The 16,275-nt window shown below is 47.5% G+C and overlaps 1 protein-coding gene across 1 annotated transcript in view; it reads right to left on the bottom strand.

The window, feature by feature from the left end:
* BMP6 (bone morphogenetic protein 6) overlaps nucleotides 1-16,275 on the bottom strand; it is a 96,050-nt gene that overhangs the window by 2,960 nt on the left and 76,815 nt on the right. Inside the window, exons 3-5 of the mRNA XM_075493872.1 lie at nucleotides 11,297-11,445; nucleotides 9,858-10,055; nucleotides 1,196-1,272 (exon numbers count right to left, since the gene is read on the bottom strand). Coding sequence (XP_075349987.1) covers nucleotides 1,196-1,272; nucleotides 9,858-10,055; nucleotides 11,297-11,445 — 424 coding nt within the window. The remainder of the gene's footprint in view (nucleotides 1-1,195; nucleotides 1,273-9,857; nucleotides 10,056-11,296; nucleotides 11,446-16,275) is intronic.

The following is a 16,275-nucleotide window of genomic DNA, read 5'->3' on the forward strand; positions in this document are numbered from 1 at the left end:
ATACAGTTGCTCTCCTGCTACAGAAGCCAGTACAGACAGTGTAGTTAAATTTGTGGTTTAATGCCATATAAGAATAAGGGAAGCGCTCTACTACTAAAAAAATTGATGATGCTAAAAAGATTGATGTATGTTCTGAAGGAGACAGCAGTGCCCAAAAACTGCAGGGGGCTGCTGCCCTGCCTCCATCATTTCCCTACAACAAGTAGGATCTGGATTCCAACTCCTGCAAAGAGCCCTGCTGGTCTGTGGCCCTCCTTTGGCAGCAGCTTACCTTTCTGCTCAAGTCTGCAACTAGAAAGGTGAAGGCAGTGCCTTCCAGACCGTGAACTTCACAACTGGAATACGCTTCCTGCCTGGAAGCAGGGTAAGCGAGCTAAGGAGGAGGTGGAAAGACTGTGCACAAGTGAAAAGAAAAGCCACTAACAAGTAATGGGGAACGGAGTCAGCACGCAGCCAGTTGTAGCTAGTGGGCTGGAGCTGACATAAGCTACAAAAAACGCTGCTGTCCCATAAGCTGGGAGAGGACTTTCGTGTGTATTACAGAAGCAGCGGGGGCAGCCCTGGCATCCTGAATTATAATCTGGTAAAAACATTAGCCAATAGAAATGGGACCTCCCTCACAAAAGTGCTGAATGAAAGAATAAAAAAACCTAGAGAAGATGAGGGCATTCTTTGAAATGTGATGTTTGATGACACTATGGCCTGGTCCTAAATAACTTACTCTGAACAACTCTCTGGCCTCACGGTGCTGGAACTGAACCCCGTCTTCAGTTCACCTACCGCAGCCAGTGCTAATTGTGGGGCAGGAGTGGAGGATTTCAACACAATGGCCACAGTTAAAGTTAGGCTGATCACTAGAAAAAACTTGATTTGGTTAAAATCACTGCTTAACATCAGATTTTTTTCCTTATCATTAGAGGTACACAGATATGAGCCCTGGCCCATACCATGACTCCCAGGAGTGACAGAGAATGACTGTATACTTGAATCTCATAAAGTATCAAGCTTCCTCTGGATCTTATCAAATGTCACAACGATCGATATTTATTTGCCCTTCCCTGTGACTGGTTTTAGTGGGGAGGCACAAGGGACATTTTAAAGCATAATGGCAGCCTCGAGTGGAATTACCATGACACTGTTTAGATAACATTTCATAACAAAATGTCTAGTTTACCCAGAGAGAAACATCACACACCTGCCATCCCAAGTCTTGGAAGCTAACGTAAAGCTCATGCTTTCTGCACGCTGTTTTTAAGTCACTGCTGTTGTAATCTGTTAAAAGAAAAAGAACAAAACAGGAATTGAGAAAGTCAAACAGGCAGAGCATCGCTGGAGGGCACAGCTGGCCAGATGTGTGCACGCTGCAGGCCTAGCAGTGAGAAACGGCGAGCTCCCTCAGCAGCCAAAAGGATAAGGGTGTTGAGGGACATCCAAAGCAGGGCTGAAGCTTTTAAGATGCCTATGGGAATGGAGGCTCCCAAGTAACAGTGACTTGGTTATAATTCCTTCAGCTGCCTTTAATAACTTGACAAGCACTGCTTGTAAAACACCTCCAGTAAAATGACTTCTCAAAAATAAATCTACTCCTTCAGCCCGGCACAGACTACATCCCTGCTGGGTGCTCAAACTCACCCCGCTTCCTTGGCCGCGGTTTCTGACATGTGCCGCCCTAGGCGGTAAGCTCAAAACGCACACACTTACTGAGAGAATTACAACCCCGGGAAGGTTAATCATCGCTTTGTGCCCCTGTACCGGTTAGCAGAAGTCCTTAAACAGCTAAGATGTCCCATAGGCAGTGAAGCCATGTCCCCGTCCCTCTCTGTGCCTCACCCCCAGCCTGCCCCAGACTTCACACATGGCTCCACGCACCACCTCCACTCTTGGACCTTCACAAGCTATGCTCTGAAAAACAAGTTTCTCCTTCCCATAACCCACTTATCTGCAGATGACACAGGATTTGATGCACTCTCAACATTTACTTGCTCCTTAGTGCAATACTGCGTGGAAGAGTGGGGGCGCAGGGTGCAAAGCCCTGACCAGAGACCTTCCCCCTTGCCGTGGCACAACGTACGAGGATGCAGGAGCTGCTCCCGATGGCCCTACAAAATGCAGCTTTTGACAGCGAGTGGAATTTCCCATTTATATTTGGAAAGAGAGGCGGCTCCGCACGCGAACACCTGGAACCGCAGCGAGCGGAGGAGCTGAGCCGTGACAGAGGGGCCTTTCACCCCCGGGTGGCTGCACAAATCCAGCCTTGACGGGCGGTGGCTGATTTCGTCACGCCTCGGGCGGCTGCCGGACCTCAGCGCAGCAGCCACAGAAACCACCTTCGCAGTGGGGCAGCTTGGCCACCAGCTACGGCTGCCGGACCGGCGCTTCACGCCCGCTGGGAAGCACGAGAGTAAGAGATGGCGGCCAATTCGGCCGAGTAGCATGGGAGCCCAGGTCCCCGTCCATGCAGTGACACGTGTGCGCTCGTCCCAGAGCTGGACCCAGACTGGCCGCGTTTTCCTCCGGTGCCTTACCCACGGGGGCCTCCTCTCCTCTCCTCTCCTCTCACACGCCTCATTTGCAAGTAAAGGCGCTTCCGTCAGCAGGCAGATGCCACACGCTGATGTGCCTGCCTCCCGCTGCCCTGGGCCTTTCGGCTAACCAGCCCCCCGGCGCCCCTAACGCGGCTTGAAAGGGCACCCTCCCAGCGTAGCTTTCCCCAAATGCGGCAGCTGGGATAGAAAAATATTTTTAGTGACTTTTTCCTTGGCTCTGAATAAGCCTTTCTTTTTCTTCCCTCCACCACCCCCCCCAAAGTTTGGGAACTACAAATGCAAATATTTATTCAAAAGAAAAACTATAATACTAAAAGCACATCCAACTGACATTAAGGGCAGCACAGCATTACAGCTGGGCACAGTTAACACTGATGTCTGAAAAAACCCTACACCTCAAACCTAGCCTCCAAACCACCAAAGATTAGAGAGTTGTTTTTAGAAGCAGTTTGGGTTTTAAACTTTAAGGATTGCATTTCAGACTTTCAATAGCTTTGCTTCAATCACGGATTTAATCAGGTGAGCAGAGCTGGTTAACAGCCGGCTGCAGCATAAACATTTGCTCTTTCAGGAGCACTCAGTAGCGAGGACGGAGGCGAGTCTCTCTATTCAAGCTTTCCATTTTCAAACCAGACATACCCAGTAGAAACCAGGGTGTGGTGGTTTTTTTCAGATGAAGCTTTTCAGTCCCTGGCTCAGCCCAGGAGCAGATTTCTAGCATGTGATGTTTCTAAATGATCTGGTCATAACAAGGGAAAAAAACAAGCAGAAGATACTTTTAGTGGTCAAAGGCTTTCATTTAAGTACCTGAAAACATGACTTCCTTGTTCTTCAATGGGAAATACATTGTTTGCTTAGGGCAAAACCATCTGTATTTGCTAGGGGCTTACAGCGGAGTTGATCTATTCGCAACCGAGTGGGCAGAACTACGCTACGTTCCAAATCCAGCTACAACTTACCCAAATCAGTTATGGGAAAGGGGAGAAGGCAAGGGAGGCAGAGAAAACAGGAGTGGGAAGAAAGGCTGTGAGCAATCACAAGTTTAAGAAAACAAAGGAAAAAAAGAGCTGCTTAACAAGCTACACGAAGCAGAACGTGTCAGGAATGTGTCCTCTCTCACACTGCCTGAAATTGGCCCCCCAAAATGCGCCCCGGTTCACTGGTTGGCAATCGAGTCACCCGATTCACACTCTGCATCGAGCACCGGCTACTCTCCACCCAAGGCAGACGCAGACAGCTCTACCTCCTCACTTGCCCAAACTCAGCCTTCACTTTCTTAAATGTCAACATATTAAACCTCCCCTCTCCCAGGATTTGCGCTCTCCCCTGTTAACCCTCCCCCCAAGCTCCCCTGCTCCCTCTTCTTGTTACACGTTTGCCTACCATGTCTACTTTATGGAATCTACTTTCGCCCAACTTTAGAGATGTTACAAACTTTTAATCGCCTCTTAGCAGTGGCTTTCTGGATCAGGGAAAAAAATGCAGCAATACGGATGCACATAATAATGATACCTCCCCTACGGTTTGGGACTCGGCATATGCCCTAGAGCCACGTACATCCAATTATGGGCCTGAAAAAAGAGGAATCCACACAGTAAAGGGGTTTTGGCGGTCAGCTAAAGCTCGCTGAGCTACCAAAGTTGGCCTCCATGACACATTTTCTCCAAAGCCTGGAAAGCAGCATCAGTTACCCTAGTTGAGCGTGCTCAACTGTTTTAGCCCAAACTGCTGTTTGAGGTGGTTTGCAGTGCAAGACCCGACATCCAAGAGGCAACAGGCTACGTGTCCCTCGCCGGCAGCCCTGCAGCGGGCAGCCAGGAGGGCCAAGAGGAGGCAGCCTGCAGCGGGGGGATGCTGCAAACAACCGCTGCGGGGCTGGCTTACACTGCCACGACACAATTTGCAAGGATTGCTTGCCAGAGACTTTCAAAATCTCTGCGAGTTTAGGGAGCTGCTTTGGGAGCTCCTATAGGCTCATTGTGGGTTTAGCAAAATCGTCTCTTTTTTCCCTCTGAATGTACCGATTCAGAAACACTAGCTTGGCATTTACAAGGCACTGCATTTAATCCCACTGCAACCTATTTTGTCTAAAGCAGAGATTTTAAAAAAACCCAAACCCCTAGTTCTGCACTTAAAAATAACTTCCAGGGCAGCGCAGTTAAAACAGCACAGTTAAGACGGCTTGTCTCTGCAGCTTGTTTGCACTGAACGTTGTCTGCCTTCACCAGAACCCAAGTCTGACTTTCTGCGAGCACAGATGTTTCTCTTACGGCTGGACACTGGCATTTGTGTTGCTGAAAGGGGGGAGAGAATAGTCTGACCCTAATGGTCTTCCTCCTACAGATATTATGCACCCACCTTAGATTTCCTATAACCTCTCCCACGTTAAGTGCTGGCAAAGAATACATAAATATTTACTGAGGTCGATCCGTCTGAGAACACCCTTGCTGCTCCCAAGGTGCCAGCTTACCAAATTCCACACAGTAATTAATTGCTTCTGTGGTCCAAAATAGCTTTGACAGAGGTCTCCAAGGCCAGCCCCTTCTTCTTGGTGTTTGACTTTGGTGATTTGTCCGGATAAAGCTGGTGTAAACTGATCACGCAGTTAATAACAGCCCACTTCACATGAAAGCAATCTGCTTGGGTGGGAAGAAGGGGAGATGTCGGGCTGACGTGGACCCGCATGTGAAGGCACATACAGAAACGTCGGCCACGCCACTCTGGTCTGCATTCGAGCACTGTAGTAAAGGGAAGATTGGCTGCGAGATAACGATATTTATCAACAAGACCCTTGCCACCGTGAAAGCATTTGGCCTTATTTGCCTCCAGTGTTTGTGCGTGCTGCCCTTTGCAGTATTTAGTTCCCGTACACGTGGGGAAATCTGCCTGGTGCCGTGCATGTCTGCCGGAAGGAAAGGCCACTTGGAGGGCCCCTCCATTTCTCATGGAGCACCTCACACCAGTCCCAGAGGCCCCGGGGTGGCTAAAGAGAAGGACCCAAAAAGGGGTGTTGCATGAGTTTCACGCAGAACAGCAAGTGCAGCCCGAAGTCAGACATTTAAATGCGACTCTTTCTGTAAGTGTCACAAATGAGTGATTTAGATTGCTTAAAAAATCACCATCAAAGGTATTAGCAAAAGTGGTTTTAATAGGAATTTGTCAAAGTGCAACTTAACCAAGTTCGATGGCAAGGTTCACTCTATTAATTACTGCATGGAAGAAGCATACAAAGGAAAATTGGGTTACACTCTAGTTAGAAGGATTCACAGAGAAACCGGGGATACAAAAGGGTACGGAGGACCCTCCTGTTGAGTCACAAGGTTCAGAATAGACCCCCTTGCTTTCTAAACTCCTGATGGAGCTTAGGTGCGGCTAGGTCCAATCTTAGTCTCAGACTTGGACAACGGTTTATGCCTAAGGGATTATATATGCAAAATTTATCAATTAAGCATACAATCAAAATTACCAAGACAAAATCAAAGTTACCATAGTACAAGGTTATGTGTGGTAACAGTCGCTTACCAAGGATCTGCCGTTGGTAAAGGTCTCTCTGCCTTGAGGAACACCCTTGAGAGGTGTCCCAGCTCAAGGGAAGATCGCTGCCATGCAGCCACGCTGCCTAGCAGGGAGAGCTCAAAGAAGGCTCGCTTAGGGTGTCATATTTATAGGATAAACTGGTTGGCTCGTAGTCAAATTACATGTGATAGGAAAAGTATGCATGAAGCTCCTTGTACCCTCAACTTTCTTTGTTCCTTGACAAATGAGTCTTGGAAAAGCCATCCGCAGGGTGACTTGCAGAAGAGGAGGGTTATCGCCACTGGGCAAGGAGACAGCCCCGCACAGAAACCAGCATTCAGGTAACTCATAGAGGATCTGGCTGTATGGCAGCAAAGCTCTTGTGCTCGAGGGTCACCGTCTGTTATGTTGAAGAGAGTCCCCATCTCTTCAGGTCAACTAAAGAGTCAGCCCGGAGTCTGAGAGCACAAGCTAACCCCACCGCAAGACACGGCTGAGCGAGGGCCTCCAGATCTTGCAGACAACAGCAGAGAAACACCTGCATGCTCCTCCCACCCACCTCATTCCTCCATGTCCTGGGCCAGAGCTGGAGTATGATTTTCTGCCTCAACAGACAAAACTACTTTCTTTTCTTCCTGTTCATCCTCCTTCTGCAGAAGAACAGAGCTTGGCTCCAGGAATGCATTGACGCAGGACTCTATGTCAAAGCAGTTTATAACCATGGGGGTTACTCAGTTCTGCTTTATATAAGCCAGTCATAATTACATGTTTATAATACAGGGAAATGAGCATTCTTGGCGAAAAAATACAGACCATTGAGATTCTTATGCCACAGCCATAACCTTAGCATCTGAGTACTTGGTACTGACTGCAGTCAGTCTGCACATCAAAGGGAGCACGGCGGGGTCCCAATCCCACACGTAGCAGCACGCCTTCATGTAACCCTACAGCTCATCAGACCCAGTACCAGCCCAGCAGCACACTTCACGTGCTCTGAACTGCAGGACTTGAAATGTTTTCCATATTTAGATAGTAAATGGGACTTTTTTAAACATACTGCTCCAACCCAACTCACAGCATCTCTTGGGAAAGGGGTTCATTCTTGGACTGAAGAAAGAAAACCCTGTGTATTCACTAACATAGAGGAAGGAAGGTTCAATCTACAAAAAACCATCAACACTAGCCAGCTGCCTTGCTCTCCAGGAGAGAAACTGCCCTCAAGCCCTGATAGGCAGTGGCAATCCTGGCTCGGGGAGGCGCACAGACCAAAAATCTGACAAGACGTAAGATACAGCAAGAGCGGAAGATGCGCAGGTGGGGAGATGCACAGAAGGGGACCGCAGCATCCCAGTTCTGCACCCACTTTGGGTCCAGATGCATCAGGGCACCCTCAGAAGAGCAAGGCAGGCTTCAGGGTAACCCCCAGGCTCACGTCCTGCTTCATACTGGGGCAAATGCTTCCCCAGCCCCATCACACATCATCAGGGCACAGATGTAGGAACCCACACAACTAAAAAGAGAAAAAATACTTGTGATGTCTTTAACGCTAAAAACGCATATCGGTCATTGGTGCCTCTTGGGCTATTAAATCAACCACTTCTTAAGGAGAACAGAGTCTAAGAGTGTTACACTTAGAAAGGAAAATAAGCTGATGCAGTCTCTCTTTTCTAAACACAGAAACCAACCAAACATACATCTTAAGTTTAAATTCCCCTCCTTTCCCCCGCCTTAAATCCACAGAGGCTCGACTATACCTTGTTGACTACTGAACTGCCAAATTCCAGGTTTTAAATTAAAGCTGGCTTTGAGCTAGAAGAGCTCAAAAAAGCCCTTGAGACCACAGAATAGCCAACTATTTTTTCCCTTTTTGTCATTTTATAATTTTACGACCTGATGTGTGGTGTAGTCAAGAAAGCAGCTATGTAAAAATGGCCCTTTTTGCCCAATATATCTGCTCCCCCTGGAGCTTTGAGTCACATCGCCTGATTTAATAGTAGTGAAAATTTGTTTTTAGCACTGCAAAGCTAGGGAGAGAAAGCTGGAGCGTATCCTGACTCTGCTACCAGCGCCACAAAACAGCAACGCGGCAAGTAACTTCCCCAAAGCGCTGTGAATGCATTACAAAATTGGCTCTTGTGATGAAGGGAGCCCACCTGAGTGGGAGAATTGCACATTGCCTGTGTAATGGCTGGGCTTATTGCTTGTAACGCCCAGATGAATAAACTACCTATGCCCTTGGCAAGCCCATCATGTGGGAAAGTAACCCAGTGAGCAGCTGTGATGCCCGCCTTTAAAACTGCAGCTTGGAGACCCCAAGGAAAGCCAGGAGCAAAGCAGGTCTCAGCAACTGGGACCGACAGACAGCTGGCGAAAGGGGGTGGGAGAGGGCTGTGGGGCTGGCAGAGGGCTCTCATGCCCAATGAGATGATAACTCCTCCAGCAATTACATGCTGGCACTGGCCGGCCTCCCTTGGGGAGGTCAGGCTGCAGGACCGAGTCGCTCCTCCTGCCCTTAAAATCCGTGAAGCAACATTTCACACCCAACTGAGTCTGGCACTTGCACGGCATGGCATAGGAACCCACAGCCATGCTGCGGCATGCACCACGAGGACACTCAACGGCCGCTACTGGCCAACTGCTGCTGGCATGCAGTAGCCCAAAGGGCAAGTCCATCACTGTGCTGGGCTGGAGCAATAGGACTGCATCAGCAGACGGCCATGCCCAAAGCCTGGCCACGAGTCCTGGAGTGGCTCCCAACCTGGCTCTGGCTCCTTGCAGGCTCCCAGCGCCATGGCCAGCATGAGGTCACCTCGGGTACAGCGTGGCTCACCCACAACCCAAGCATGCAAGAGCAGGGGACAGCCTATGGATTCACACCAGCTAAGTTTCAGCAATGCTGGCTCATCTCCCTGTGCTGTGTCTGGACATAGACTAAAAAATACAGCTGCCTCTCTTCCTCGGGGTATAGTCATTTCTAGACATGAGAAAAGCAGGGATCCTATTGGAAATGAAGGGGGCAGCATAAGCAAATTAATCAAGTAACTTGGAAAGCGCTGAAATGTTTGAGAGGAAAGAAGGTACTCAATGAATGAAGGACTTGTAGCACTGTGATGCAGGGCAGAGTGGCTGGAAAACAGACAAGACTTAGAACAGGACACTCTCGATTTTTGTCAACATTTCAGAGTTATCCTATTGTCCCACCAGCCCACAACAGCACTCACAAGGCTGCTGTGCAACACCTGCAACATGCAGCCTTTCTGCAGCAAACAGGCAAGCCTCTTTGCCTGCCTGGAAATGCACTTCACAGTGTATACACTGCTGTTCTCACAAGCAAAAGAAAAAAACCAAACAGATCTTGTGCTGTTATACCAGGGTTTTTCCAAAGAAAACCGAAAGAGGACTCTGCTGGAAATGCTTATGTGCAATACCATAAATCTCGGCGTACACAGAGATGGAATCTTTTAAATATTGCATTTCATGTGGCATAATTCTAGGCAAATACTGCGTAGCAAGCAACCTACAAGCACAAAATTAGAGTTAAAATGCTTCACCCCCCTGAATTCAATGGCTGCGACTTCACACGGAGGTCTCTGGACTCCACCCTGGATTCAAGAGGACTCCTGTAAGTCTCATTATGTGAGATTCCCTCTCCCATCCCCTTGCAGGTGTAACCTGTTCCCCCAAGGAAGAGCATCCCACCTCATGTCCCCCTCCTTGCTTTTGCACTCCAAAGCAAATAGCAGCATTACAAGAAGTCGCCCCAGCTTCCAGACAAAATGGATGTTGCATGATTACCTGAGACACTAGACACCCTGGAAACATCCTGAGCCTGGGTGGAGCGGTTGCGACTCTGTTGCCTGCGCCTGCTTGTCGCTGACCTAGTGGTCCGAACATGAACTTCGCTCACTTTGAAGAAGGCCACCATGAAAGGCTGTTTGTCGTAAGGGCCATCTCGGCCTATAAGGCCTGCTTCTCTAGGATTTACGCTGAAACCTTGAAATCAAACAGAAAAGTAAGTGTTAGAGAAACAGTGCTGTTGGATTGCTTCTTCCAGAATCATGGCATCCCCATGAGCACTCTTCTTTTATCACTAAACACTCCCCTCCTGCCACCATGACCTATGGACGTTTTCGTGACAGCACTCCATCCATCCTGGACAAGAGGCTCCACCGCAGCACCTGGCTTTTTGTACCCCTATGGCATCTCTACTCTGGTTTTAGCCATTGAAGAGGTATACAGATAGAGACATAAAACACAAAGCCCAGATGTGTCATGAAATTAGTTCTGCTGCCACATCACAAGTTCTTCTTGTGTTTCTTCTTGTGAAACACAAGAAGCAGAGATGGGATTAGGAGACCTCTAGGGAAAGCAGAGGGCAAAGATATGGGATGCTTTTGTCAGGAGCACAGGGATGGGCTCTCAACCCATTTGGAGAGGGGGAGGCTGGCACTAACATTTTCTCAGGGAGAACAGTGGACAGCCCCTCTGGTCTCACTTGACCCCACGGGTGTACCAAACCTCTGTATGAAGTGATAGGAAGAAAACTAAGGTTGGAGACTGGTTCCTATAGAGGAAAGATGTCACTGTCATCTTTTTGGTCACCTTCTGCTCATCGAGATCCTCTCCTTCCCCACCACTTATCTTCCAACACTCAATTTCATCCTCTTTTGCAGTCTCTACTCTCCTTTTCCACCTTTCATTCTGTGGGCTGTGAAATGCTATCATTGCAGCCGCCCTCGGAGGGACCAGCCCCACACAGCGAACGCATCACTTCTCCAGCACAGAGCTCCCACCTCAGGTTTGATGAGATCTGAGCAGTGACAGCAGCCGCAGCAGCCAGCAGGGCTGCCATAAGCCCACATGGGGAGGCGCATACCCATATACCTGCCCTCTTCTCTTCCTCTCACCCCACCTGGGATCCCAGCTCCATGCCCACTTCCACCTCCAACTCAGGAACCGGGACCCTACCCCAGCCCACCTCTACCACCTCATCCTGGTACTGTTCAGAGACACCTGACCTCACTCATGGGGAAAGACATGTCTGTCATGGGACAGCAAAGAAGTTGACACCCTCAATCTGTGCCCTCAGATGCTTTGCTCAAGGTGTTGGCTACAGCTGCCTACGAAGGCAGGGTGCTCACTCCCCACATCACAACTGGACTCTGTTAGCACCTCTTCTAGACAGCATCCAAGAGGCTCGCGAGGTTACTCACATTAACTGGCCCCTAACCTACCGTCCCGGGTCACCACGCTCAGCTGCAGTCCCATGTTGTGCTGAGGGTTCACCAGCCACATGTTACTGGTGGCAGTGACGTCAAACTCCAGCCAGCCCTCATCCGAGGCCCATACCGCCCGCGTGTCCAGCAGAAACAGGTCAGAGGCCCTGCAGAGGAGAAGGGTAATGACAAGACTGCGATGTCTGGGATTTTCTCCCCCGGCTTTCGCTGTTACAGAAACAAGAAAACCTGAAATACGTAAAAGTTATGTTAATAGCTCGAAAAAAAAGAATCCCCCAAATCTGCCTGTTTTTATCCAGCGTTTTGCCATGAGATGCACATACTTCTGCATGTGAAACTCACGATTACAAAGGTTTTTCACCATTTTTGAGGCTGGAGGAAAGTAATCATAGTCCTTAGGTCTGGGTGTTTCTCCACTGGCAAGGGATTCATAAGCCACTCTTCTTCCTGAAGAGTGTAATGCTAGCTAATGCTAGCTCTGGCACGACAGTGGTCAAACTACCAACATTCAGTGGCTTTTGTCAAAGGGGTTTCGTGGTTTCAGCCCACCTTCCACAACACAGATCTACCACAAGTGACCAAAAAAAAAAAATATCACCTAACAGGCCAAGCATCAAACAGTGAAGGAAAATGAACCTCTAAAGGCCTCTTTAAAAATGAAACCTCTAAATGAAATGAAAAATGAAATGAACCTCTGAAATGAAATGAAAAATGGAAAATGAACCTCTAAATGAACCTCTAAAGACATTTTTCTGAGGCTTATCAACAGGGATTAGAGCACCTTGTTCCAAAGCTGTTGGTACTCAGTCTCCTTTATGGGCTTCAGCTTCAAATGCTATCAAGTCTGTACCTTTTTTGCAGCATCAAATGCCCACCAAAACTCAGTTCAATGAAATCAGCTGGAGAAGCACACAAAGAAATCCCATGTACATTTTCTCACTGTATTATAGGCATAACTTTCCTGTGCAAGAGAACTACAATTCCTATCCTTAACCTGTGGCCATCATCACAAAATGGATACCAGGTGTCAATCCCATCTTCACCTGTCTTTCCCCCTGGATTTTTTTTTTCTAACATTAACTTAATGGAAATGAGAAAACAGGGTACCTGTCCCTTCCACCCATCAAAGGTTAACTTCAGAAAAAAGCATTTTGATTGAGTTACATTTTATTTTTGGCCAACTGCTATGTCATACTGCCCAGCAGCTTGGTTTGCATGAGATCACACATGGAAAAATAAGCACTTAAGTATATTAGGGCTCCTAGTGTGGCTATTTTTACAGTGTGGAGGCTTTCCTCCACCTCGTTGGTAGCCACACGCTCTGTGGTTGACTCAGCAGCCTTTCCCACAGGACTCTTTGCCACTGCTCCTCCAACGGGAAGAGGGTTCAGGAACGACTCTGACCTTCACCTCCAACAGCAGCGAGTGGCTGGGGCTGGCCAGCTGCTACATGTTTTGGAAACCTTAAGGTTGAAAGATTTGGGCTTTCCCAGGCAGGGTATATAAACTGAAGTGTTGCTTAAAGGAGACCGCAAACAGCAGCTGCAGCTGAGACCACTCTTCCTCTCTCCAGGTTTAAGAGAGGAATGAACTGCTAGATCATTCCCACCTCTGAATATGACTTACATACTGGTCCTCTCCGATGCTTGAAATGGACTACATCTGAAATGGTGTTTTCCTAGCACCTGTTCTGACCTCCTCCCTCACACCAATTGCTTTTTGATCTCCTGTCCCACCTCCTCTCCTCTAAGTGCCTCTTCGTGGCACTCACCCGCTCCAGACAATGTCCCACTGGAGCCTCCAGACTAGAGTAACTTTGGCATTACGTTCCCCCAAACCAAACATGTCTGGCTGCAGAGCTGCTGGGAACTCTGTAAGAGCAAACCCTCATGAACCCTCAATCACATGGGATTAGTCAGGTCTACAAAAACATGAAGAGAAGGCTCAGACCTTATATTCCCATTGCCTTGCACTTTGGGAAGACACTTGGACATCAGAGAGCTCTAAAGCCTGAAAGGACCACGTGGCATCATCTAGCCTATTCCCCTGAACTCCAGGCAGGATCAACTACATCCACGTGGCTCCTGACAATGTTTGCCTGACCTGATGTTATAGATTTCCAGCTTCAGGAACTCCACCATCTTTCCACGAAACTGACTGGGTTTCACTTGAAGCACTTTTTTTTTTTTTTTTTTGCCTTTCTCCATAATATTTAACTTAAATGCCACAACAATCTCCCCTTCTTATTAAAACAACATCTTCAGTCTTTCCTTGCAAGCCACTTTTTGTAGACTTTGACTAGTTTCATTGCTTTTTATAGACCCAACTCAGATCAAGATCTCACTGATGCTGAGTACAGTGGAAGGATATTCTTGATGCGTCTCACAGACTATTCCTCTACTCGTACATCTCAGCATATGATTTTGGCTTCTTCACAAAACTCACACTGTTAACTCATGTTCACCTTGTGATCCACTATAATCCTTAGATTTATGCTGCTGAACCGCAAAGGACCCAGTCACTTCCTAGGGTGTATTTACATCACTGATTTTTCATGTTCAAATGCAATTCTTCTTTCTACTAAATCACTCTTTTTTTTTTCCCCAGATTGAACCTCCATCATTATTAGATTACTTAAAATACAGACTTGCCTTCCAGTGGGTCTCTCCCATCTTAGTTTCCTCCACAAATGTAGTAAGCAAACTGCCCGATCAAGGTACAATTCTACCAAACGAGAATGCTCCACCTTATCCCAGTATGTCACACTCACTTTGGAAAGATTTCAATTCCTTTGTAAAATGCAGAAAAATAAACAACTGAGCTTCCAATCCAGTTAACTCTTTGCAAAAAGTTTCATACAGGACTGGTTTTCAATCAGCTCTGCCATTCAACTGACTTGCAGTCTCTGACTGGATGAAGCCAACACTGAAGGTTCACCCCACAGGTATTGTAGGTCATAGTAGTAATGCTAGCAGGTAACGCATCCTAATACTTTCTGCTTAAGCCTGCTTTCAGTTAATGTTTGTCAACCAAACCTCACCAGGCTGCACAAAATTGCATATCATTTCTTACTAGTTTTGGTTTTGGCATGAAGGTTTAAAAAAAAAAAAATTCAGTCACCAATTTCCAAAGACAAAATTAGGGAAAAAAACCAAAGAATTCACTCACATAAAAAGAATCCCAACTATTTAACTGAGAGGCTTTAACCACTCCTTTATTTTTTCAGAACAGAAATGTTGTATGTCCTTCCTCCTTTAAGAAAAGCATGTCAAATTTGGCCAAGCAGTAAGTACTTGAAAATTGCTGCCCACACAGGCTGAACAGAGATTCAGAGCTTAGCAACAAAATCCTCTGGACTTCTTGTATGCAGGGAACACTCTTTCCCCTCCTTTCCCCCTTGGTAAACCAAATACCATGTATGACCTGAGGGGAATCTGCTCTTCCCTACAGCCACATGGCCGAGAAGAAATGTCCTTGCTACTCCTGCAAAAAAGCCGTATGATGTCTGATCTTGGAATGGAGACTGGGAGATTTCCCAGGCTGGCCCCAGGTGGAAGGGAAAGAATATCTAATTAGATGGGGAAGGGTGAAGGACTTGCTGCAGTCATGGAGGACACATGGACATGCAAGGACTAGATGGAGAGACCCTGGATAAAAGGAAAAGGTCTACAGAGAAAAGGGAGTAGAAAGTACCCATGGCCACCACACCTCTGTGAATGAGGCCCATTATTCCCAACTCAGCATCCCTCTGCTTCTAAAAGTAGCTGGGAAACTACTGGCATCTTCCTGCACCAATGGCTTACGGAGGGCTACAACCTGCTACTGCTGCCGTTTGCGGCAACACAGCTGCCAACAAAGTGCCATCAGTGATGTGAATCTCACACTTCCAGTCTTGCCCCAGTGTTCACAGGGAAATGCAGCCACACAACTGGATTTTTTTCCCCCAGTTCTGCTTTCTGAAGACCATGGAAAACACATTTATTCCATTCCTCTCCCACTAGGGCTGCAAAAGAAAGACGGGAAGCATGAGAGCTAAAGCTGCTGCATAGCCATATTACCACTCCTGATGCTGGACTGTTGGCTGATTTTGGCAGGGACCATTTTTGCCATTGCTGGAGAAAGGAAAAAAACATCTGAAAGTGGCAACTAGTGGAGACAGCTGACCCTCACCAGTATATGCATCAGCTTCTCATCTGCACGATGAGAACAACGGCGCTAGCTTCGCCTTATAGCCACATCAAAAAAATAAATAGTTTAGGAAGCAGTCAGATACCATACGCACAAGTAGATGCAAGCCCATAGTCAAAGCAAAATCTGAAGAGTGGACAAGAAGGTGAGAAACGGATCATATACCGAGGAAGTTGCATGAAACCAGGTATTGAATTTCTAGTCATTAAGTGATGACATCGATCCTGTGCAGTGAGGCGGGCAGTGGCCTTCCAAGAGAAAGCATGCAACCGTGTATGCGGTCACATTAGTGGAAGGATACCTGAAAACGTCAGCATTTGAGAATAACAGAGGCAAGACAGGACCTGAGGGAAACAGGAAAGGAGCATGAAGAACAGGAAAAACTAGAAAAAGAAAGGCTGGAAGAAATGCATGAGCCAGCATCGCTGAGTAGAGAGGGAGTCTTTGCTCTCAGCACAGGCTGAAGAAAGCAGAGTCAGTCCAGAGGTTTCACACCCAAGCAAACCCGCATGTCAAGGACATCACAGGACCTCTGGCATCTGCACAGCAGGTCTTTCAAATTCAGTGTACGGAAGGGAAATTTCATCACCAAAACAGGTAGTTTCTTAACATCCTCTCTGCCTAAACCTGCCTCTGGGTTTTCATACAGCTACTGTCATCTCATTGCCACTATGGTGCCCAACAGTCTCATCTTTATCTTCAGTGTGCTTAACCATCTGGATGAGTTCAGTTAATGATTTCCATCATAAGGCTGCTGCAGGCATAATATGTATTAACCTTAGATTATT

The sequence above is a fragment of the Mycteria americana genome, chromosome 2, assembly GCF_035582795.1.
Source record: "Mycteria americana isolate JAX WOST 10 ecotype Jacksonville Zoo and Gardens chromosome 2, USCA_MyAme_1.0, whole genome shotgun sequence".
Classification (NCBI taxonomy): domain Eukaryota; kingdom Metazoa; phylum Chordata; class Aves; order Ciconiiformes; family Ciconiidae; genus Mycteria; species Mycteria americana.